The sequence below is a fragment of the Cinclus cinclus genome, chromosome 8 (genome assembly GCF_963662255.1).
Source record: "Cinclus cinclus chromosome 8, bCinCin1.1, whole genome shotgun sequence".
In the NCBI taxonomy this organism is placed as follows: Eukaryota; Metazoa; Chordata; class Aves; order Passeriformes; family Cinclidae; genus Cinclus; species Cinclus cinclus.
The window spans coordinates 26,104,413-26,127,868 of record NC_085053.1 but is presented as its reverse complement, the minus strand read 5'-3'; the positions used below and the strand labels follow the sequence as shown (position 1 = coordinate 26,127,868).

The 23,456-nt window shown below is 49.2% G+C and overlaps 2 protein-coding genes across 27 annotated transcripts in view; one reads left to right on the top strand and one right to left on the bottom strand.

Annotated features, from left to right (window-relative positions):
• The window catches only part of SSBP3 (single stranded DNA binding protein 3), a 55,457-nt gene extending 40,675 nt beyond the window's left edge, over positions 1-14,782 (top strand). For 5 of the 26 annotated variants that reach the window (XM_062497132.1, XM_062497142.1, XM_062497150.1 and 2 more), the window contains 12 exons: positions 5,138-5,197; positions 7,129-7,195; positions 7,303-7,379; positions 10,246-10,310; positions 10,411-10,459; positions 10,615-10,650; positions 10,847-10,901; positions 11,316-11,386; positions 12,108-12,186; positions 12,385-12,413; positions 12,592-12,693; positions 13,267-14,782. In XM_062497132.1, coding sequence (XP_062353116.1) covers positions 5,138-5,197; positions 7,129-7,195; positions 7,303-7,379; positions 10,246-10,310; positions 10,411-10,459; positions 10,615-10,650; positions 10,847-10,901; positions 11,316-11,386; positions 12,108-12,186; positions 12,385-12,413; positions 12,592-12,693; positions 13,267-13,296 — 720 coding nt within the window. In that variant the 3' untranslated portion in view covers positions 13,297-14,782. Of the gene's footprint in view, positions 1-4,261; positions 4,343-5,137; positions 5,198-7,128; positions 7,196-7,302; positions 7,380-10,217; positions 10,311-10,410; positions 10,460-10,614; positions 10,655-10,688; positions 10,712-10,777; positions 10,805-10,846; positions 10,902-11,315; positions 11,387-12,107; positions 12,187-12,384; positions 12,414-12,591; positions 12,694-13,266 lie in introns of all 26 variants that reach the window. The other 21 variants (XM_062497138.1, XM_062497127.1, XM_062497147.1 and 18 more) reach the window with 18 other exon arrangements.
• Positions 14,783-19,391: 4,609 nt separating this feature from the next.
• Positions 19,392-23,290, bottom strand: MRPL37 (mitochondrial ribosomal protein L37). Its single transcript, XM_062497575.1, has 7 exons — positions 22,897-23,290; positions 22,497-22,680; positions 21,909-22,024; positions 21,229-21,414; positions 20,783-20,940; positions 20,113-20,316; positions 19,392-19,546 (listed from the first exon to the last, which is right to left on the bottom strand). The coding sequence occupies exons 1-7, from the start codon at positions 23,288-23,290 to the stop codon at positions 19,469-19,471; spliced, it is 1,320 nt and encodes a 439-aa protein (XP_062353559.1). The 3' UTR covers positions 19,392-19,468.
• Between the last annotated feature and the right edge of the window lie 166 nt (positions 23,291-23,456).

Here is a 23,456-nt window from a genome sequence, read left to right as displayed (position 1 = left end):
CTTTTGTACCGAGCGTCTGGAGCATATGGTGGGATTTGCAGTCAACTTTCTCTCGGGTGCTCCAGCCAGATGGAGGTGACTGTTCTTGGCTCCGGCTGACACGGGTTTGTTTCCTGAAGAGCTTGTGTTAAACATATTCCTTAAAACCAGGCTTCTGCAGTTGGGAGCCCCAGCTGCAGGCGAGGCAGAGCTCCTGCCCACGACTGCCTTTCGCTGTCTGCAGGGAAACTTGGCCGGCCTCGCCTCACCTCGCCTTGCCTTGCCTTGCCTTGCTGCCTGGCCTTGCCTTGCCTAACCTCGCCTTGCTTTGCCTTGCCTTGCCTTGATTTGCCTTGCCTTGTCTAACCTCTCCTGGCCTCGCCTTACCCTGTCTGGGGAAGGTCCTCACCCAGCACCATATGCTGGAAGTCAACTGGGGTCTTTCTCTTTTGAAGGCAACTGGAGCATCTCTCCTAAAGGCTCCTAAAGGGATACCTCTTTTTTTTTTTTTTTCTTGACAACTTGCAAAACATCTCTCTCCTTCAGTAGAAATAAATCTCCTCTCCAATAAACCCAGGCATGGCTTTAATTAATATCCATCTGATTTATTGTAGTATTTTCTAACATCAAAACTGGCAGGCAGGGACAGGTATTTTAAACACAAAATGCCTCCCTATTGCTAACTCGAAACCATCGGTGTCTCGTGGCAGTGGTGCTTTGCCTTCTCGTACCATCCTGCCTTGTTCTGCCACCCCCAGAGCTGCTTGAAAATGTTTTTAAATAGCAAAACTCCCCCATTAGCTGAAAGTATGTAGCCCATAAAACATGATCCATTTGTGGTGAATTACGCTGGAAACATAAATTGACACACACAGAGCTATGATCGCTCGTGCCATTTTCCATCTTTAATATTTTACAAGAAGTTTGAGGAGTTGAGCTCATGAAAGACAGAGTGGAAATAACCTGATCTCTTGGAAACTCCCTGTAGGAAGCAACTGTGGCAGCAAACTTCAGCTGTCCTGCAGGCTGGGTTGGGCTTTTAAAGTCCCTGGAGTGTAGAGGGGAGAAAAATATGAAGCAGAGTGGAGGTTGGGGCACCAACAGCTGTTGGAAACAGTTTCCTCTAACACCATTTTAGCTGTTGGGGTTGTTTTTGGGGCTTTTTTTAGAGGCGGCTACAGGAAGATGAAGAACCCACACAAAGAGTGTCCAGTTTGGGGGGAAAAAGGAGAAACTTGAGAGATGATGGAGTTTCTCTGGCTGGGGGGAGAGTGCTGGTCTGGAGATGAGAGTGAAGCAATTGCAGAGCAGGTCCTGCTCACCCAGCATGGCGTGTCAGAAGGAGCAGTGCCACAGGGATGCAGCTCCTGAGCTGGATGGAGGGATGTGGAGGAATCAGGACAGCGTGTATTCAGCCTCCTCCTTTAACAGGAGTAGTTAATAACTGCTAATCACACGTTTTTTTAAGAAAAAAAGGGATGTTCTGTTGGTTGGAGCCCACATGTCATCTCTGGAAAACACTTGTCTCAACTGCCATGATCCACTGGGATCATCTGCTGCTCCCTCTGCAGCAAGGCAATCCCGTGCGAAAAGGCAACCACTCCAACAGGCGTTCCCAACCCTACACAGGTCCCAGCCCTGAAACATCTGCAAATATTTATGGAGATAACACTATCCAGAGGGGCTGCATTTCAGACAGAGCAGGGCAGCCGTGCCGAGGGGGTTGCGGCGCTCGCGGCTTGCAGCGAACATTTTGGATGCCGCTGCACAGAAAAAGCAAGAAAAGAAGGAAAAATTTTAAAAGCTGCTTTCAACTCCTCCTTGCCTGCCAAAACGTTTGCACAAGCTGGGCGTCACCTTATCCAGAAGTGTCTTCTGGAAACGGTACCACATGGGATAGTGCAAGGGCAAGGATGCTACGGCGCCAAGCCTGGAGCGTCCCGGGAACATCCTTGGTGTCAGGGCAGAGGCACACTCCAGAGGATGCACTCAGCAGCAGAAACAGCAGATGCTCTCTGGGCCCAGCTGCCACAGGGCATTTTTCTCTGGTGGAAGCGTTGCTATGAGTCTTAGATGCTTTTTCTCCAATGATCAGTGTTTGCTCTCCTGCTCAAAATGCAGACCCCAGGTATCACCTTCAGGCCAGCCAGGGTGCCTTCAGGTGGCCGTGTCCCCCATGGGTCTGATACCTGTTCACCACACACCCTCACCTGCTGTGGGATATGAGGGGAAGGACATCAGCACCTGGACAGCACAAGGCAGGCATCATGGGGGACACTGGCTCTTGCATTGATGGGGCTTGAGGTTTGGCCTCTGCCAGACCTGGTTTTTACCTTCCACTTGGTTTCATCACTCATTCATCTCTTCTGTTCTTCCCGACCCCAAATCCTGCAGCTGAGATGTGTAGGAAGGGCTTTGGGGGTGGCCAGACCTTCTTGGGGGAAGGTGGGAGGTGTCTGCTGCCCCTGCTGCACTTCACATTCACAGACAGAGTTAGCAACTCAGGAGTAAAAACAAAGTAAACTTCCATGCCTGGAGAGGACTTCTGCTAAAGGAGGTTGATGCTGCAGTTGGACCTCAGAGGTTTGCCTTCTCTGCTCTGGTGGGACATGGATGGAGAAGGCAGTGGGGAGGGTTGTCCTGAGGTGCTGTGACCTCATCCAGATGAGGTTGGCCAGGAACTGAGAGTAGGGGCTGGTTCCTTTTGGCTCCTGGAGAATAAATGGTGGTGTGAGTGGTGGGATTTCAGCAGCTGGAGCAGAGAGGCTGGTAGGAGGCTGTTGGTTTAAATCTGCTTGGCTCCATCTCGCCACCAAACCGTTCAAATTAAAAAAAAAAAATTAAAATTAAAAAAAAAAAAGGAAGAAGAAAAAAACCCACCCTCTTACTTTATTTACATTGCACTCAAGTTTCCGCCGTACAAAAGATTTGCAGGTGCAAATATGTCCTGCCTTCATTAACTTCCCCTCCCTTTTTAATTTATGTGATTTCAATTTTCCTTCCCTGTACTGTTAATTAGGGGACCCTCTAATCAGTACCATTATCACAGTGGTATTCATGTTTAGGAAAGCTGCTAAACAAATGCTTGCAAAATTGCTAAATGGCTAATTAATGTCTGTTAATTAAGAAAATTGCTCATGGTAACAAACCATGCCATTGCTGGCAGCAGCTAGAAGGCGAACACTTGTTGAAATTAGTAACGAGGCAGGTAGAGAACATCTGCTCCGGCGCTGGTCCTGGAGCCTGCCATCACTTCCCATCACCTACTGACAGAGCTCCTGTGCATTCTCTACCAATTACACCTCCTTTGACTCAAAAAATATATCTATATACTTTTTTTTTTTTTAATTTTTTTTTTTTACTTTTGTCTTTTCCTCACATTAACATGCATCGGTATATTTCTCGCACCGAGCTTGCGGTTTTTCCAAGCAAATTTTTTGTTATTGTTTTATTTTAAGGGAAATTTTTAAAAAAAAAATAATTTAAAGTGGGCATTCGAGCCCAAAATGTCAGCGACTGCTGCATTGCAGCCTTAAAACTGCACCAACTAATCTCTCCTTTTTTCCCCTAGACATCCTTTCTTTGCACGCAAGCCATTTTACTCACATCCTTAGGGAATCCACCTCGAGGAAGGATGTTCCATCCCTTCAGTGTGGTGGTGCAGCCCTGGTTGTGCCAGCCAAACGCTGTCCAAGTGTGAGCTGGGACGTGCTCCTTGTCCTCCGCGCTCACTCCAGCACTTCCAGTGAACCACGGTCAAAACAAACCCGGAGGTGTTTCCAACCTTTGGGATGAGAGAGGAAAAAAATTGATTTTGATTTTTTAGGAAATTTTTTTCCTTTTTTTTTTTTTTTTTTTTTTTTTTTTTTTTTTTGTTTGTTTGGGGGTAGTTTTTCTATTTCCCCCCAACCTCTCTGGTCCTCTCCTGCATATTTTTTTTTTCCCCTCGTTGCACGCCCCTGCAAAGTGTTTCCCTGTGTGTGTTTATCATTGCAGACTTGGTTGAACCACTGGACCGTTTACTCTCAATGTGGCCACTGTATTTTGACAGATGTTCTGATTTTGAATATATATTTTTTTGCATATATAATTACTCATTGTTCAGCTGCAAATGAATAGAAACTCAATTTGAAAAAAAAAAAAAAGGAAAACAAGAAAAAAAAATTGATTTAAAGCCGGGAGAACTGAGTCCCTGACGGGTCCACCCGTGAATCCTTTTTTTAGCTCTTTCTGCGCTTTCATGTGCTAATCCATAACCTCCTTCTACTGTCTGACCTCACAGGGACCGCCTGGGTCACAGCCCTCGCCACACGCACAGCCTCCACCCCACAATCCTAACAGCATGATGGGACCCCACAGTCAGGTAAAGACACTAGTGATGGGTAGGGCTGTGAACCGGGACGTGCGCTCGATTTACTTCTTTTTTCCCCCTCTGTAAGCATGCTGGGCAGCGGGTACCCGCTCCCTGGGGAGCATCCCCCCGGGCACTCCAGCTCTGAAGCAAAATGTTGGTTTTTTTCCCCTTTTTTTTTTTCTTTTTTTTTTTTTTTCTTTCTCTTTTTTTTTTTCTTTTTTTTTTTTGTGTTTTTTGGATATGCAGTTGTCAATGGACTGAGAAGTCAATCGTGGGTATCAGACTGTTTTACCTTCCCAAGGTAGCCTGAGAAATTTAACTTGATGTGGGTTTTTAAGCTTCTGTTAGTAGCAGCAGTTGTAAAAAAAGTAACGTTAAGCCTTTCTTCTTTTTTTTTTTTTTCAGTACTTAGCACTGGGTTTTTTTATGTGTGCGTGTCTGTATATGCTTATTTGCCACTTTTTTTTAATATATCTCTATATATTTAAACTTGAACATTATCTAACACTCAGGATTTCCCATGCACTAATTTTAACAGCCTCACCTAGTATTGCCGATGTCAAACACGCTCTCAATCAACCTACAGAGAAAATGTCTAAAAAACGGACTCCAGACACCTTTCTCTATTTTTTTTTACTTTTTTCCCTTTTGAAATGTAACTTTTTTGAAAAGGATATCTCCAGAAAAAAAAAAAAAAAAATCAAACCAAAAATGCCAAAAGCAGTGTGTACAGGCTGACCAGCGTGCGTGGGGAGCGTGCTGCCTCTCACGGCTCAGCCCTGACCCCTTTTTGTGTCCCCACAGCCGTTCATGTCACCGCGCTACGCCGGAGGTCCCCGGCCCCCCATCAGGATGGGCAACCAGGTACTGTGCTCCCAGAATTCTGCATTTCCTAGGCATAGCTGTTAATTGGGAAGGGGGAATGAGAGCCAAGTGTCCTGCAGATGCTCCTTGGATTCGGGTGGCAAGCATCACCTCCTTGGTCACCCTCCTTTTTCCTAGTGCTGGAGCACCGGGTGTCACTTCATAATGATTTTATTTTGAGGTTTGGGCCTATCCAGGTTGGAAACAGCAGTGGGGAATGTGCTGCTTTCCAGCTGTGGTGTTCCCAGCAGGGCTGTGCCATGCTGTGTGCTCGCTGCCCGGCTGGATTTTCCCTGCAATCGCAGAAAATTAAAGTGATGGAGATAATCCTGCTGCTGGGTTGACCGAGCGTTTAGATCAGCAGCGGGGTCAAGCGGGGAGGGTCACTGCTGAATTTTTTGGGTTGGATTTATCCTCTTATCCCAGCTTATACAAGGGCAGTTTGTTTCTGGCCTTGTGGATGGAGGCTTCCTCCCCACGCCCTGCCTGGACGCATGCGTGGCCTTTGGTTAAGGAATTCATCTCCCTGCCAACGATGCCATGCAGATCCATAGGGTAATGACCAAGCCAGAGGTTATTTGTCACTAAAGGGAATTAAGGGAAACCTGTAATTCCTTTGAGCAGCAAAGGTGTTTGTTCAGAAATTACCTTGGGAGCTTGTATTTTGGCTATCAGCGTTATTTTTCTGTAGGTCTAATTAGCAGAAAGAGCAGGATAGTCAGGAAGTAGGATGTACCAGCTTGCTCTGGGTTTGTGCTTTCTGGGTATGAGACCTGATTCTTTGGAACTTGCTAACTGGTGCTGAGACAGCTGAGATGTAGCTGAGAAAAGCCCAGAAGGGGCTAATGGAGGACCCCCATGCCCGGATGGCTGGAAGAGCCTTCCACCCAGGGCACTGATGGATGATCTAATGAGGTATTAATTCACTGCACCTCCTCATGGGTCAGTTTTAACAGCACCCCCTCCTGCAGTGGTTCTCAGCTCATCCCAAGCTCTGCTGGAGGTGAGCACAGTGAGCTGGGCAGCCAGGGGGGACTGGTTTGAGGAGGCTGTTCCCACAGCAGGATCAAGCATCCAGGAGTGAGCAAAGTTAATTAGAAGGATTTCGGTTTTTTCCCCCCCAGACACCACATATAAAACACACGTTTGTACTTAGGCAGAGCTCAGTGAGGTTATGGTCACATCCTGAGGGACAAGAGGAATAAATAGGCAGGCAGGAAGGTCAGGCAGCAGAAGTGTAAATATCCACCTCTGCAACTCTCCTGGTTTATCTTCCTCCTGCTGCCAGCTTCCAGCCTGCAAAAAAACTTGGGATTGGGCTGATTGTGCCTTGGCACAGGCATGTGCACCCAGGACCTGTGCTCTGCTCCAGCACTGGGATCCTCGGTGTCAGCATCCAAATAAAAGGCAGCGCTGTAGCAAAGCTGTTTACAGTTTGCTTCCCTCAGGCAGACAATATCTGCATTTTTCTTCCCCTTTATCTGTTTGGAGTAGCCTTTGAAGCTTAAATAGCAGCATTGCCCGAGTGGAATGTGAGTTTGGGGAGGGGGAGCATCCACCTTCCTTTCAGCCTGCTTGGGGATGGGTCCCAGCCTTGCTCTGCTGCACGTGGAGTATCTCCCCAGCACAGCCAGTGAATCCCTGCCTGGTTTGACCCTGGTGCTGTGTGTTACCAGGGTGCCATGCTGCTCGTCACCTTTCCCTGCTGGATTTGACACCGCTGCCCTGCTCAGCCCGGGCTTTTTCCCTGCTTTCCTAAAATACAACAGCATTTGGCCTGGGGAGAGGGAGAAATGCCTTGTTTGGGGTTTAGAGAGGGTTTGCAGCAGGATGAGGGAGGCAAAGACTTGGAGGCTGTAGCAGTGGGATGCAGCAGGATGCAGGAGGATGCAGGATTTATTTATTTTAATCTTGGTCCCTTGCTCTCACAGCCCCCAGGTGCTGTTCCTGGTACACAGCCATTGCTGCCCAATTCGATGGATCCCACACGACAGCAAGGTAAACCCAGCAGAGGAGGGTCAAGCACTGATGCTCCTAATTAGCTGTTAATTCAGAAGCTGGAGTGGCTGTGACACTGTGTAACACCCCTGCTTTCCTCCCAACAGGGCACCCTAACATGGGCGGCCCCATGCAAAGGATGAATCCTCCTCGAGGGATGGGCCCCATGGGTCCTGGTCCACAGGTAAGCCCGGTGCCAAAGCACATCCTACAAACCATGGGAACAACCTCCTGGGGCTCACAGGGCTGGGAGTTCCCCCCCACACACACACCCTGTGCCCCCATTAGTGTTAATGCGTTTTGCATTAGTCTTGCATCTGGAAATCCCTCCTTTTAACAGGAGTGAGGTCTTCCGAGCTCATTAAGGGTATTGCAGCCTCCCTCCTGCCCTTCTGTCAGAGGGGATGGCACTTAGCTCTGCACCAGAGCAGCCTTTGAGTGCATTACACTGCCTGCCTGGGAAACAGTTACGACCCTAACTGCAGGAAAGAGAAAGAAGGCTTGCATTTGAAATTAATAAATAAAAAGAAATGGCAAAGATCCCTTCAGCAAAGGGAATAAGGCATTCCCCTGCGAGGTTCCCCTCCACCTGCCCTTCCTGCTGCCTGCTTGAGCTCTCTATTTCAGGAAAGGGGAGTAAACTCTTGAAATTAAGGAGATCTGGGTTAATATATGCTGTCGTTCCGTTGATTCACTTCATGGAGTGGCTTGTTGTTGACTCACTCCTGTTTGTTCCTTCTACGAGACTTCAAAACCAGATTACCATATTTTGGTTGGAGGTTTATCCTCTCTCTGCATCGTCGCCTACATGGAGTTTGTAGCGCGAGGATCAGAGTCTGTCAGGAGACGAGGGAGCGCTGGAGTTTTGTTTTGTTCCCCCCCCCCCCCCCCACCCCCCAGACTGTTGAGATAACTGAATGTTGTGTAAAGAGGGAGTTGTGTCATGTCTTTAGCATCAACCTGAGGATGTTCCTCAGGGATGCTCGGCGGTTTCCACGGGCACCATGGATCCATCCTAGGGCAGGGGACAAAAAACCTGCATGAGCATGGTTTCACGGGCGAGCCCTCCCGTAGTGCTGCTGCTATGCTTAAAATCCTCCTTTCCTGGAGGATTACACCCAAAAAAAAAAAAAAGGCATTTGCAAGCATGGCCTGTGCCAAGGCGAGCGGCGGCGCCTTGCCTGGGGGAGGCTGCTTCCCACTTGCAGAGCTCGCCGTGAAACTTGGAAGCTGCGAGCGCGCGCTGAGCGCCGCGTGGGATGGCGGCGGCTCTGGGAGCCGGCAGGAGTTGTGGAATGTTCAGAGCTTTATTTTTGACTCCACCGTTCCCTGTGTGTGTACATTAGGGAGAGGTTTTTGAAGAGGCAGCCTTTCCCTGGAGAAGCGCTGGGCTTCCCAATCTGGCACCCGCAGGCGCTGCCTCCCTGCAGCCATCCAGGAATCGGCGCCTGCGCAGGCGGCCACCGAAAATACCGACCCAGACCTAGCAGCCCCCCACACCTTGTGTGCCCAGAGCTTGTTTTCCTTCAGGCTTTGCATTGGGACCTTTCTAAATGCTTCTCAAACGATTCCAGAGGGCTGCAGAGCATCCAGCCAGGACTTCCAGGCATCCTGACAGCAGCTCCTTATTGCACAGCAGTGATGAATCATCCCTTTCAGCTGATTGCTGCTGCCTTTTTTCCCTTTAAGAGTCCCATTTGTAGCTCTGCAGAAGCCAGGACAGGGTTTGCCAGCACCAATATGAAGAGGGTTTGTAGCTCTTTGGTTTTGGTGGTGCCTTGCCCAGGTCGCTCGGCACAGCTGCGTTCCCTCCTCACCCTCTCTGAGCATCTTTCAGCTGGCTTCATTCTCCAGCCTTTCAGCACCAATTAAAAACGCTGAGCCCTTTTTTTTTTTTCCCCTTAAACAAGGGACTTGATGCTGCTATTCAGTGTAAATGGCTGAAATTTCAATCAATTAAGGACTTGCTGGTAATTTGTTTGGGGAAAACCCTTTTCTGCCTCTTCAAAACAAACTTTGGTGATGCCCTCAGCAGTGCACCAAGCACTGGTGCATCCGTATATCCAGGTAAAAATTGACAGCACTAAAATATTGTACTTAAAATCCAGTCTGGAGCACTCCAAGGGGCTGTGGTGTAGGAAGTGGCCAGCCATCCCTCCTCCTGCTGTAGCAGTTTTTTCTTTAAATGGCAGAAACACAGTCCAAAAAGATGCATTACAGAAGAGAGGGAGGTGGGAGGGGAAGAGCAGCAAGGCGACCTAAATCTGGCTGCACGTCGCCTGGAGGGCACAGGGAGCAAAGCACAGACCAAATGGAGCGAGGCATTGGGGGGGATTCCTCTTCCTCCACTGCCTTGGGCTTGGCTTTGTACTAGAGCTGGTTTTAGGAGATGAGGGATGCAGATCTGAGGCTCCCAGTCCCAGCTGGAGGCTAAGCCAAGGAGGAATAAGGCAGGAGAGGAGGCCCAGGAGGCTGCCCGCCCTCACCTCCTCCCCACGGCTGCTGGTCTGCTCTGGGGAATGGAGCAGAGAGCTGGGGAGCAACAGAAAAACAAGCCTGGCTTGGTATTCCCTACTCCAGCAGTCATCCAGGGAGCAAGGAGTGCTCCATCTCAGGGGAAGCTCATGAAGCTTTTCCTCATCTTTACACTGCAGCAGGAACCTTCCAAGTGGTGCCTTTTCTCCTCCTCCTGCCCCTGTTTTCTCCTGCACAAAGGGAAAAATCCAAAAGGCTGTTGCTGGCGCTGGGGGCTGTGAACAGAATTGTCTCCTGGAGCTGGGAGGGGGGATGTTTTCCCTTCACAGAGAGCAGGGCGGGGGAACTTTGGGGCTTAGCCTGGCTCCCATCCATATTCAGCTGCCTGGTTTTTTTATAAACACAATCGCCTCTTATGTTCATCGTCATTATTTTTTTTAAGCTCGTTTTTGCACACGGACACGCTTTTATTTTTGTTTGTTTGTTTGTTTGTTTATTGGCTTTTTTTCCCCTTTCTCTTGTGTCTCTGGTGTCCCTTCCTGTTCTGGTGGACTGACCCTTGGTTATCGTTGCAGAACTACGGCAGCGGCATGAGACCTCCACCCAACTCCCTAGGTCCTGGCATGCCTGGAATTAACATGTAAGGCAATCCCCAAAGTCGAGAGGTTTCACCACTGAACTGGGACTGTCTGCACAACAACACAACATTTATTTTTCCCCCTGTTTAATTTTGTCCCCAGGGGGCCTGGCGCCGGTAGACCGTGGCCGAACCCCAGCAGTGCTAACTCAGTGAGTATCTTGGAGCAGGGTTGGTTGGGAAGTGTCCTGCAAGTGGGATCATTCCCCATTAGCTGAGCCCTGCTAATGACACGGGGTTCCCCAGCCTCTTGCTTAGGCTGCTAGGATCCAGCCCATGGCTGAACCTGTCTCTCTTGTCCCTATAGATCCCATACTCTTCTTCATCGCCTGGTACATACGTGGTGAGTCCTCCTGCCCCAGCCCTTTGTCCTTTCTTCAGGAGTTGAGATTGTCTGGAGGGGAGTGGGTGGGAGGGAACAGTGCCATGGAGGTGACTGGGCTGGGTTTGGGGGTTCAGAGTTTGGGGAGGTGTTTGAAGACATGGGATGGAGGGCAGTGCTCATGTTTGCACATCTGATGCCAGCTTTGTTTCCACAGGGTCCGCCCGGCGGCGGTGGCCCTCCAGGGACACCCATCATGCCCAGTCCTGCAGGTACGAGCCTCCTGAGACCCCTCTCTCTCTAGGGCCATCCCTGTCCCATTGGAAATGACCAATTTTTTAGGCTTTTGGCTTTCTGGGAGGTGAGTGGTGTGGGCTTCTTGACTTGGGGATTGCATTTTGGGATGATTCTGCATCCCCTTGTAGATTTGGATGCTGTGGGGCTCAGGAAGGTGAGGAATTATCTCCCCACCCTTCCCAGCCAGGAGTTGAATTATTTTTCACAGTTGAATTTCTGTGATTAAAAACTTTGTGGATCTTCATTAAATACAAATTAGCCAGAAAATGGTGGTAGTTAGAGGGAATTTTGGGTGATAAAATACAAAAAAATGAGTTCAAGTGGCATGAGTTTGTTTTAATTAAGAAATGAATTAATCACCCGACTTACTGGGCTTCACTGTTCCACAGATTCAACAAATTCAAGTGACAACATCTACACAATGATTAATCCAGTACCGCCCGCAGGCAGTCGATCGAATGTAAGTCTGCTTTCTAATAATTTACATATCAGATACCATAACAAATCATAATTAACTTCATCAGTTGAGAGTAAAGCAGTTTAATTGATTTCAGCCATTTGTTACAAAACAGAAATAAAACAAACCATCAAAAAGTGATTAACTCTCGAGCGACTTTGTTAATTTTTTATGCTTATTAAGAGAGCAGCAGTCCTGCTGCTCCGGCCAAGGTGCTGGCTTTTTTGGGAATGGGAAACCTTAAATCCTGTGAAATGCTGGTTGGAGTGCTGTGCTGCAGCTCTAGGTCTGCCACCCAGCCAAATTGTATAGGTGAACCCACAGGACCATAAGCTCCACAGCCTCGGCGGGTGATACAGCCCCAGGTTGTGCCGGGGAATGTTCAGATTGGATATTCAGAAAAGTTTTTTCATGGAAGGGGTTGCCAGGCATTGGAATGTACTGCCCAGGGCCGTGGTGCAGTCACCGTCCCTGGAAGTGTCCAAGGAATGTGTGGATCTGGCACTTCAGGGTATGGTTTAGTGGTGGTGCTGAGTTGACTGTTGGACTTGGTGGTGTCAAAGGATTTTTGCCGCCTCAACAATTCAGTGATTCTACAATACCTCCCTCCTTGCCCTGCTCCAGAGGGATAGCTGGGGCAGGGACAGTCCTCAGGAGCCACCATGGCAGCTGCTCAGGGATGTTTTGTGGCTGATTTTGGTTTTGTTGCCTTTTCCTTCCGCAGTTCCCGATGGGCCCCGGCTCTGACGGCCCCATGGGCGGCATGGGCGGGATGGAGCCCCATCACATGAACGGATCATTAGGTGAGCCCTGATGGTCCTTCATTCCCTGGGAACACTGACACAGCATCCCCGTGCCTGCTCCCATCCTGGGATCAGCCCCCAGTTCGCACCAGTGCTCAGAGCAGAGCCTTTGGGTGGAAGTCAGCGGGGCTGTGGAGGGCACGGGGCCATGGATGCAGGCCCAGTAAGACTCTTCTCCTTTCTCTCCCCTCTCTGCAGGGTCAGGAGACATAGATGGACTTCCAAAAGTAAGTGGGGTTGGTTGCAGGGTGGGTGTGTGGGCTGTCCCCTTCCCTCAGCACTGGCGTACTGCTGTGACCCTGATGGAGGGGGACATGGGGAATGTGACTGGGGTGGGCAGGGCTGTGCCCTGCCCCTGTGGCATTCTGGGGACCTGCTTACCACCACCCCTCCCATCTCCCACAGAATTCTCCAAACAACATAAGTGGCATTAGCAATCCCCCGGGCACTCCAAGAGACGACGGGGAGCTGGGAGGCAACTTTCTCCATTCCTTCCAAAATGACAATGTGAGTGAGTGAGTGAGTGAGTGCCTGCCTGGGGGTGGAGGGAACAGTTTCCAAGGTGTCCTGGCCCTGGGATGGGTGGGCTGGCACAGTGAGTGCCTTTTGGACTTGGGTTATGCTGTGTATGAGCTGCTCCAGGACAGAAAAGTGGGCAGGAGGAAATAAAGACGGTGGGTGGGAGGTTGGGATGTGTGGTGGGATGGGGGTGCACAGGTGGAGAGGAGCTGGTGCAGAGGTGGCTGTGCTGGCCTGGCTGATTCAAGGCTCCATGGGTGGCTGCAGACATCCCTCCTCTTCTCCCTCTCATTAGCAGCATATACACATGTGCATGTTAATTATTTGTTTTAAATTGCATCTCGCCCCATACTGCTCTGATGATTTTCTTCCTGGAAAAGCAAGTTACAGCGCAGATTAGGCCCTGATAAATTGGAGTCTCCAGCATATCCTCTCTTCCTGGTTTATTAGATCCAATTAGGTTGCTGTGTAGTTGTCATCAGCCTCCTTTTGCACCCCTCTCTTCAACGTCCAGGGGTCTGACCCACCTGGTTTCTCACCGTGGCTCTGTCTCTCTTCCAGTATTCCCCCAGCATGACGATGAGTGTGTGATTTCCCTCCCCCTCCTCCTCTCCAGGATCAAGAGAGTCAGCTGCCGTTCGGAGGATCTCAACAAATTATGCAAGAAGAGGAAGAAGAAGAAGCTAGGTGTATGGGCAGGGACATGCGTGGCGGGGGCCAAAACCCCAGGTTTAGTTTCATGCAATAAAAAGGCTGAACTTTTTATTCCATAAAACATGAAGGACAAAACTTAAAATATTTCAAGACATGACAAGACCCTTCTTTGTGCAGAAGGGTTTATATATGTACATGACACTTCTTTTTGGAAACAAACGGAAGCCTCTAGCACCCAACTCCGATCTCTTTGCTTTGTTCTTTTAAATAAAGACAGAAACCGAACCTGTTGTATGTTTGTGCCGTGCGACACCAGGAAGCTAGTCTAGATATGAAATCATGTTGTCTCTGTTGTAGTCATTTTTTTAAATAAACTGGACAGTTTACAATGGTGGTTTTCGTTCAGAAGGCCTGTTTTCTTTTTTTTTTTATTATTTTTATTTTCTTTTTTGTTTGTTTGTTTGTTTGGGGTTTTTTTTTCCCTTGTATTTTTTGGGTTTGTTTTTTGTTTGTTTGTTTGTTTGTTCGTTTGTTTGTTTGCAGCACAACGCTTCCTCCTCCAGTTAACAAGATCTGCTTTGGGGAAGAGACTCCACCACCTCGTTATAAACTTGTTAACGCAGGTGACCCCTTCTAGGATCACATCCTCGAATGAATCGTGATCTTGCTCTCTGTGACTGTGGCATGCACTGTGTTAGTCTTTCCCCCCCCTCTGAGTACAAGAAGAAATCTCTTGTCCCTCCCTTCCCCAGAGTCCTTCAGCTGGTTCACTGCAAAAATTGATTTTTTTAATTTTTTTCTTTTTTTTTTAAATCCACTGGGAAAAAAAAATAGGGTTAATCTGACCTGGGACTTTGAAACTGTGATCTCCAGCTAACTTTGGGATTTTCTGGGGGTTTTATTTGCTTTGGGGGTATTTTGCAGGGGGGGTGGTATTTTCTTTAGAGATGTGCTCTTGTCAGGATTTCACTTATCTATGATTTGGAACTGGATGGAGGTATTTTTTAAGGAATTCTTGTTGTTAAAATGTAACCTTGCTATTCTGTAGGCTCGCTCTGTAATAAGAAAATAAAAATTAATGGCAAGCATCAAAGGCCCTTCCTTCTGGTGGGAGAGGAAGGGACGAGCCAAGGCGGCGGGTTGGGATCTCTGTACATGACACTACCCTGTAGTTTGGTCTTGGTTTTTCTCCAGCTCCCATTTCTGCTCCATGTATATCATATTCTGTAAAATATTCTCTCCCTTGGATTTGACCTTTGTGCGGATTATTGAAAGCATTGTATCTTGTTTCAGTGTTTTTTCTTACCTTGTAGTCTGGTTCGAAAATTACCGAGAGGGGAAAAAAAAAATAATTATTATACATTGTAGTTTGTGTACGATATTTGTTGATAATGTTTTATTAAAGGGATGTCTTTTTTCCGCACCCCTTCATTGGAAATGTTTTTGGGGGACATTTGGCTTGTTTTTATTATTCTGACTGCAAGACATGAGATGACAAAACAGCTTTTTTTAAATGTGTAATACGAATATTTTTTTTAATGTTTGCCTTCTTTTTCCTAGGCATTTTCATTCTGCTTTACCTGTAGAAAGTCAGGAGGGAGGGAGGGGTGGGTGGGATGGGGGTCTGAGGGTGTCAGTCTCATAGTTACAGTCAGGTTAGTATTTTCCAAGTAATGCAGATTTGTTGCATTGCATACCCAGGGGCTCCCCAAAGGGTCAAATCTTTACATTTTCCACTTTATATCTTGTTCAGGTTTGGGAGGGTTTTCCTTTTTTTTTTTTTTTTTTTTTTTTTTGTTTTTTTTGTTTGTTTTTGTTTTTTTGTTTTTAATATTTTTGTTCTGATGTAAGGAAATGAAAGGACCGGTTTTAATGTACTTTAGAATGAATAGGTAAATTATTGTCTTCATTGGTTTGGGATGGTTTTTTGAATGAAATGGTTCCCCCTCTTTCTCCCCCCTCCCCCTGCTGTAATAAATATCAACATAAACATTTGATTTCGGTGCTCTGCAGTTTGTTCCTAGTGTTTGCTGCCAGACCCAGGGTGGGAGTTGGGTATTTTTTTCCAACCTTTATCAACGGCCAAACCCCAATTTTGGGATGTGGGAGCAGAGGTAATGCACAGTTGAGGTGGCATTTTAGGGGGGCTGGCTCAGCTTGGGAATTCAAAATCCCAAAGGGATTCAGGACCATTCAGGATGCAGTTTGGGACCTGGGTGAGATTTAGTGATGCCTGTTTGTTCCTTGGACTTTTTTTTAAGCATTCTGAAAATTTAGCCTAGAAAATGGTCAGTTTTGTCTGCACCAGGCTGAGGATGTGCTGGCCGGACACTTGCCCTCCCCACACCCAGCCCAGCAGGCTGCAGACAGAGAGGGGTGTTTTAGGGGCTAAAAAGGGATTTTTTTTTTTTATTTTTTTTTTGGTACAGCTTTTCCCATTGGAGGCTGGAGGAGTTGGGATGCCAGAGTGATGGTGGAGGCTGGTCTGCTCTGTAGCAGCTCCTTGGGCCAGGTGCTGGGAGCTGCTACTTCCATTTTTTGCCAGAGTCCTGCACTTCTGGGAGGTAAGAAAGGAAGGGGAATACACTAATGTTGTTTTCAGACATATAAATACTGAGCTTGCAGTGGGGTCTGTGACCCCCTCCTTGGGGAAGAGCTGCAGTGCTGGGTGGTGGCATGCACCACTGCAGGAACACCTCCAGGAGCTGCTGGGGATGGAGAAACGCAGGCAGCCCAGCCTGGCTCTACAGTGGGTAGCATCAGAGGCTGGGGGAAAGATTGGGAATTTTTGGGCCTTTGGAGGGGTGGTTGCAAGTGCCAGATGTCTGGAACACTCCCGGGAGCTGCTGTGTGAGACTTGTTCTCTGCCTTTGACTAGATGGGGCAGGACGTGGCTGGCTGTGAGCTCTCTCCCCTCCTTATTGGGAATGTTCAGGCATGGGCTGCAGGTTCAGGGGCTGGGGGCCATCCTGGAGCTCTGCTGCTCATGGGGAATGTTCCCACCTGGCACTGGCACCCGCAGCCACGTCACTGCTGGAATTCCAGCAGCGAGCACCCGTGAGGCTGTGGATGCTCCTGGAGCAGAAGGGCGAGGGGGCAAGGTATTGGATGGCTGCTGGGTTTGGGAGCCACCATGCTGCCTGCAGAGCCCATCAGCAGAGGAGCAGAGTGTGTCAGCACCCTTTGCTGCTTGAACAGGTTTGCTTCCAAGGGTAATGCCACAGATGTCCATGTGCAGGGCCCACAGCCATGCCCCAGTGTGGATTTTGGTCCAGGCAATCACGTCCCCCTATGCTTTGCAGAAAGTAGAGTGGGGGCCTTGTCCATCACTTGGTTTCATGATCCCTGAGGGGTTGAGGCTGAGGAAATCCTGCTCTCCCAAACCCCTGGGGCCATCCCTGCCTATCCAGACTGCTCGCTGCCCAGAGCAGCAGGCTCCTGCACTGCTGCCTGTTGTGTTCTTATTGTGGGGCATAGAAAAGTCCTTCCTGTTGGTTCTTAAGGGTTACAGGCTGGTATTATTAAATATCACCATGAAACTGCCAAGTTCCCTCCTCGAAACGTCTCCTGAGCCCAGCCGCAGGGATAATTGTCTCCCCCATTAGTTTTCATTAAATTAAATGCAGGAGGAGGATCAGAACAACCAGGGGCTCCAGGCTGAGCACGGTGTGTACTTGTTGGCATGATGTGTGCAGCCTGTGGAGCTGGATTTTGCAGTGGGAGCAGTTCAGGGGAAGGGAGTGTGGAGTGGTGGAGAACTCTCCTGCAGGCAGCCAGGCTCCTCTGCCTCCGCATCTCGAGCTCCTGACACCCCATTCCTGCATATTCTGCTTCCCTGGCTGCCGTTCATGAAAAGTTAATGCCTGGCCCTGGTCCGTGCTGAGGTAACACCATTCGTCTGCTGACGAGCCTTTATAACTTATTGATGCCAGCCCAGATGTGCTTCTGTGACCCATTGTTGGGCTCCCCATCCCACCTCCTTCAGCTGGGCCGATTCCAGCAGGCCTCCCTGGAGGAGCTGGGAGAGCTGAGCCATGCACAGAGTGCTTGGGAAGCACAGCAGCACACCAGGGACAGGACGTGGGGGCTGCCTGGTTCAAGGATCACGATGGGCCAACCTGAGCATCCGTGCCAGGTGCCAAGCTGGGAGCTCCACTCACCCCCACCCTGGGCTCCCCTCCAGGACCTCAGAGGAGCATTCCCTGCACGAGGAGCAGCTGCTCCTTCCAGTGACACACGAGTACTGCCTGCCCCCAGCCTCAGGTGAGAGTGGCTGTGCCTCAGCAAAGCAGCGACGTGGCCTCACATGTTTGTGTAGGATCCCCTCAGCTCCAGTGGCTCCCTGATGCTGCACACAACCCCCGGAGCCTTGTCTTCTTGCTGACCATCCCATGTCTTCCTGCTTCCTCTTTTTCAAAACTATCTTTGCTCTGCCTTCATCCATTCCTCCCTGTGCCTGTGCTTTGTCTCAGCTCAGCTTGGACACAGCAGGGTTCCAGCTTCCCTCATTCTCCCCTTCAACTGCCTGCCCTGACACCGATGTCTTTGTTGAGAGGTAAAAGCAGCTGAAGGGACTCTGCCTCTTCCAGACAGACCATCCCCACAAATTCCCACATCGACTAGAAGCATGTGAGGTGTTTCACCTCTACACAACCCCTCCCCACCACAGCTGCTCTTCCACCAGGCTTCCTCAGGGAAATTCTCTCTTCAGGAATACTAACAGGCAGCTGGCTGCCCTACAGCGCTTCCTCCCTAGGACGGGTAATGACCCAAAGCTGGAAGAGTGAAGGGATGTCAAGCAGGGTCCGTGTGACACAGCAGGAAGCCAACAGCCCAAGAAACACCCACTGCGTGTGACAGGCTCCACAGAGCACAGCTCTGTTAAAATGTATTCCCAAACACCTGGGTGCAAATCACAGACCTGAGCAGATTTACTCCGATGAGCTGAATTAGGCATCCCTCAAGCAGGCAGGATTAACACGATACAGAGCTATGCAACACTTAGGTTATTTCTCTTTCAAGCACCTCTCCTAACTATGGAGGGATTTGTTAATTTAACTTGCAGCCACCGCATCCCAATTTACGGGGTGCAATCGTTGATCTCAAATGTGACTGGTGAATGTTCCCAAAACCTGCAGAGTGGAGCTGCCTGATGGACTGGGGCTGGAACACACAACTGGGGTGTTCATCCAGATGGCCAGGGATCACAAAGCACAGACCAGCCTCTGACACAAGACACTGAAGTGAGATGAATTTCTTGGAAATGTGCTCTTCAACACCTTAAAATAGCACAGGCTGTCCTCTCCCTTCCCATGTGCTGGAGGGTACCAGAACTGCAAAACATTCTACATTTGGCTGCAGCTAATTTAGCTTTCATTTTACAAAACCCACACTAATCCCCCCATGTTAAAAAGAATACGCTTCCTGCGCAGTTAACTCTGTGTGGCAGGAAGAAATTCTTCCTTTGTATTCTTAGCAGCAAATACCAGCTACAGGCACCAAAGTTTCCCGGCTACATTCTACACCACTTTCCCCAAATGCACGGGTCTCTTCATCCAGGATTGGGGGATAAAAGGACTGTGGTTCTACAGATCCAACAAAGCAATCCCTCCGATTAAGTGCTTTGGGAACTAAGCACAGGGCAGCACGACACATCCCACAGCAGCCAGGAGTAAAACAAAGTCAAAGCCAGGCAGAATGAAAAAGGCTCGTGGCTCAGGCTTTCCCCTTGAAGCTTTGTAAGTCTCTTCTGCATTCAGAGGGACTCAAAGCAACCTCGGGAATAGGTTTGAGTCTGGCTCTGTGCAGAAGCACACTGAGAGCAGAGCCTGCGCAGACGAATAATGACTGGCTTATGTTCTTCCCAGGCAATGGAGGAAGAGTGCAGGAGGATGTATCTGATGACTTCTCTAACCCAAATCCAGAGGTGAGCCCCTAAAATGAAAGAGTTTCTTCATGCACTATTTAATTTAAAATAAAATTTTACTTTCAGTAACAATATAATTTATTTATTAAAGTAAATTAATCCACCTTTCTTTAATTATATGACGGTTCTGGCAAAGAGAAGCAGCAGGTACAGTTGGTGAAGTATTTTCATTTGAGCTGAATTTCACACAGTTCCATGCAGATACAGTGCCAGAAACTTCTTGAATGTGTCTGGCTGAAAGCCAGAAATTCCAGCGGGCTTCTGCAGAGAAAGACACGGATGCTCAGTTTGCAGTGAAGTGATTAATGTAGACAAACAACGGCTTTAAACATGCTTGAATAAGACTTTCAGGCATGGCAGCTTCCAAACTGCGCTCTCCCTTCCCAGAAGGGTTTGTGTAGGGGTACTTCCACTGGTGTCAATCTCAGAGGGCAGAACCCCTTTGCCTGTGAGTGAGGAGCCCTCCCAGTATAACCAGTACAAGCAGCCCTGTGCTCCATTTACTCCCCAAAGAGGCTGACAGTCACTTGTGAGTGCTCCTTTCCTCAGAGCTGGTTTTAAACAAGCACATGATGAGATGGTGGATTACAGCAGGGGGTATCTGTATCTAGGAGTTCACATAAATCTTGGCATGTTGCACATCAGCACTACAAATACTCAGGAACTGGTCCCCTCAGAAACACCTGCTTAAGTAAAAATGAGTCAAATGTTCACTTCAGGTCCCCTCTAGCTGGTTTAAAACCCACTGCAGCTCTGTGCCAGCTCCCAGACCCCCAGCTCTGGTGAAAGGGCACCATTTCCACGACCGTTTCCCAAGTTTTCCTTACCGTAACAACTCTCTTCTTGATTTCTGGGACACACTGGGCTCTCTCATACAGGTTCTGATCAGAGTCAATCCAGACTAGATTTTTTATGCCATCATTAGAGACGAGGTCTGTTGTATTTAACTGGAACACCATGAATTGGAAGAGCTGTCCGTCTGTGCCAATGCTTTGCACCACTATTGGCTGCTCCAAAACCTTGGGATCATTCTAGGAAAAGAAGGGGCATGTGGGGGAGAATGTTTCAAAAGCTAGTTACAACAGAAATTGTATGAGTACTTGCTGATTCTGCATCTTTGGGTTGGTTTAAGGCCAAGACTTTAATAAATATATTGTTACCTTGCCCAGAAAATTACTCTAGCCAAACTAGTTTTGAATGCAGATTTTGTATTTTAATTAAAATTCCTCCTTCAGCCAGCAATGAACTGTCAATTTACATACTGAGCTGTGGGATGGGTTAAGAGTTTTACAGCTGAACTTACTCCCTGGTTCCTGCCCATACCACCCTTCTGCATTACAAACATGCACACTGCAGTGGATTTCTGAAGGCTGGGTTTTCACCACTGGACTGGGAAGCTTAGATGTGAAAATTACTGTGAGGGGCTTTCAGGCCTCCCAGCACTGGCTGCAGCAGCAGAGGAAAAAGAGAGGCCCAGCAGCAGCCTCCCATACGCACCCCATGGAGCACCCTGGCCTTGGCCAGCGCGTTGCCAAAAGCAAACATCAGCATTTTAGCACGGAGCTGTTCTGGTCTGAACCTGTCAGTGCGAACGTTGGCAGACTCCAGGAAGAACAGGGTGTGAGGATGAGAGTAGGGATAACCATCTCTGAAACCTAAAGGGCACATACTCATGTCAGAAACTGCTCAGGAAGACACAATGCAGCCAAGGTTTTCTCCCATTATCTTCAGGAACTATTCAAGTAGTTTGCAGTGGTTTACGTTCTTGTCCTCAGTCCTGCTTAGGCAACAAAATACTCACCACAGGTCTGGAGCACTTGCACTGCAAACCTGTGCCCATTCCTCTGTCCCCTCATTCCCACACACTCCCAACTCTCAGCTGCCCCAGAAGGACAAGGACTCCCAAGTTAACCTAAACACAGACAATCATCATCAACACTGACCTGTATCATTGAGCTCTTTGTACACATTCACCTCCTGAAGATCGATTGTAGGCGCAATGGGATAGAAGGTCTCCAGAACATGTTCTTTGGTGGCCAGTATCTCCTCCTTGGAGGCTACTGGTGGTATTGAGGTCATAGAGTTCATGAGTATTCCACTTAGGCCACGGACCTGAAGGAGGATGGATTCTGGGGAGGGAAATTAGGCTATGGTCAAACAGTGGCGAAACAACATCAGGGAAAGATGTACATTTACTTTTGCCAGTCTGTTCTGCAAGGCTCACTCCCTCCAACTCCAAACCCATCTTAAATAGCAGCTCAGCTGTAGGTTCTTCTTCTAAAATGCCAATGCTAATTGCTAGGGTTAAGTTCTTAACTAAACATCCTTAGAAAAACAACAGCACTGACTGAGGACACAAGAAAATAAACAATCAGGCCTAAGATACCGCTTCCCTTCTCCCACCATCTTGTCAGTATTGATCAACACCTGATAATCTCCTCAGAGACAGCATTCTGCCATCATCCAAGGCTGCCCATGCCAACAGCACTATTTAAACCAGAAAGTATTACCTGGTTCCAGAAATTGTTTAATTTTCTCCAAGTGCTCAGCCCTAAAGCCAGGAGCTTTGACTACCCCTCTTTACCTTACAGAGCTAAATGCTTCCACCACAGCAGCAACTGACCTCTTTCCCATGTTGCTGCTATCCTGCAGTTTCTAGCCAACATCCTTTTACTCAGAGAAGGGTACTTCCCAGACATTAACCTGCATATATGTATGAGGTTTTCAAACAGCACTGGGCTGTAAAACAAGAAAAGAAACACTCACATAAAGATGAGATCATAATGGCAGGCAGATGCTTCTGGGGCACAAATGCTGTAAAATTACTGTATGTACAACATATAATGGCATAACACTCCCAAACAGTTAACAGAGATTGCAGATTGGCATCATACACACCAGACCTGTTTCAAGTTGGCAGAGGTAATGCTAACAATTATTTTTAAAATTGATACTCTGCATCAGCTAGAAGTAGATCTTGAGTTGAAACAGAGACATTGGCCTAAAAGAAGGTTTGATCTAGCATAGTGTTTATGTCAGTGCTACTGTCAATATTCATACTGTCAATTAATTGGGTTTTATTTGCTGCTTTGGTTGTTGCTTCTTTTGGTTTGACAATCTGGTCTTGCACAGCAGACCTTCTTTCCACAAAAGGGTTCTGTATGAATTTTCTTTGTGGTGTTTAAAACTTCCCCTTCAGCTGAGGACTCACCAGTATTTTTCCCTCCTGGGAGCAGCCTCTGTCGTGTCCCAGAGCCTTGCGTGGAACACCACACGTTTCACCCTCTCCTCGAGCTCCTGGAACCCGAGAGCCGGGTTATCCACGATGCCCTGCACGGCTGGGGGCAAACCTTCCACCAGCTTCGTCTTGGTGAGCCACTGCGCCTGTCGCACTCCTGCAAACACAACGCAACGCGACCTGTCACAGGTGACAGTGCTGATCCCTTCCAACCCAAGCCATTCTAGGTGTGACCGAGGCTGCCTGGTAGCTCATGGGGCTGAGCAGGCTCTTCACAGCCCGTGTTTTACACTCTGTGCGAGGAGAACCCTTGGCAGGAGGAGAAGGGCAAGGGCGAGTGCTCGGGGAGGGGGCAGCGCTGGGTGTGCGGTACCTTCCAGCATGCGGACACCCTGGTGGCAGATGTAGCACTCGCGCTCCTTGTACAGCGGCATCTCCTCGTACCGCGGCCCCGGCGAGTGCCAGGGGTCGCGCCAGCCGCGGTCCCAGGGCGGGAAGCGCGGCCGGGCCAGGCCGGGCACGTAGTGCAGCCGTTCCGCGTACGTGACGGTGTCCAGCTGCACCTGCTCCCGCACCGGCCGCGGCTCCACCATCTCCGCCAGCACCTCGGGCGGCGGCCCGCGCACGGTCCAGGGCGTGCGCGGAAGCGCCGCGCGGTGGCGGGGCCGCCCCGCGCGGGTGAGGATGCCGCGGGTGAGGCCCCGCGCCGCCGCCGCCGCCGCTACCCCCCGCCTCAGAGCCATCGGCCCCGCCGCCATCACCACCATCATCCTCCTCTACCCGCCGCCGCCTCAGCGCGCGCCCGCCGCCATCTTGGCGACGGCTCTCCCCCCCACCGTCACCCCCGTGACTGACGGCGGCGGCGGCCAATGGTGTGCGGGCGCGCCCCGCGGTAAGGGATTGTCGGCAAATTGCCTGGCGGGTGAGGGCAGG

Excerpts from the sequence above, each read along its gene's own strand:
- MRPL37 (XM_062497575.1), bottom strand. The coding sequence starts at position 23,290 with ATGGTGGTGATGGCGGCGGGGCCGATGGCTCTGAGGCGGGGGGTAGCG. Across the intron at positions 21,415-21,908 it reads AGCAGCAACATGGGAAAGAG|AATCCATCCTCCTTCAGGTC; the intron begins GTCAGTTGCTGC and ends TTCCCTCCCCAG. Across the intron at positions 20,941-21,228 it reads CAAAGAGCTCAATGATACAG|GTTTCAGAGATGGTTATCCC; the intron begins GTCAGTGTTGAT and ends TGTGCCCTTTAG.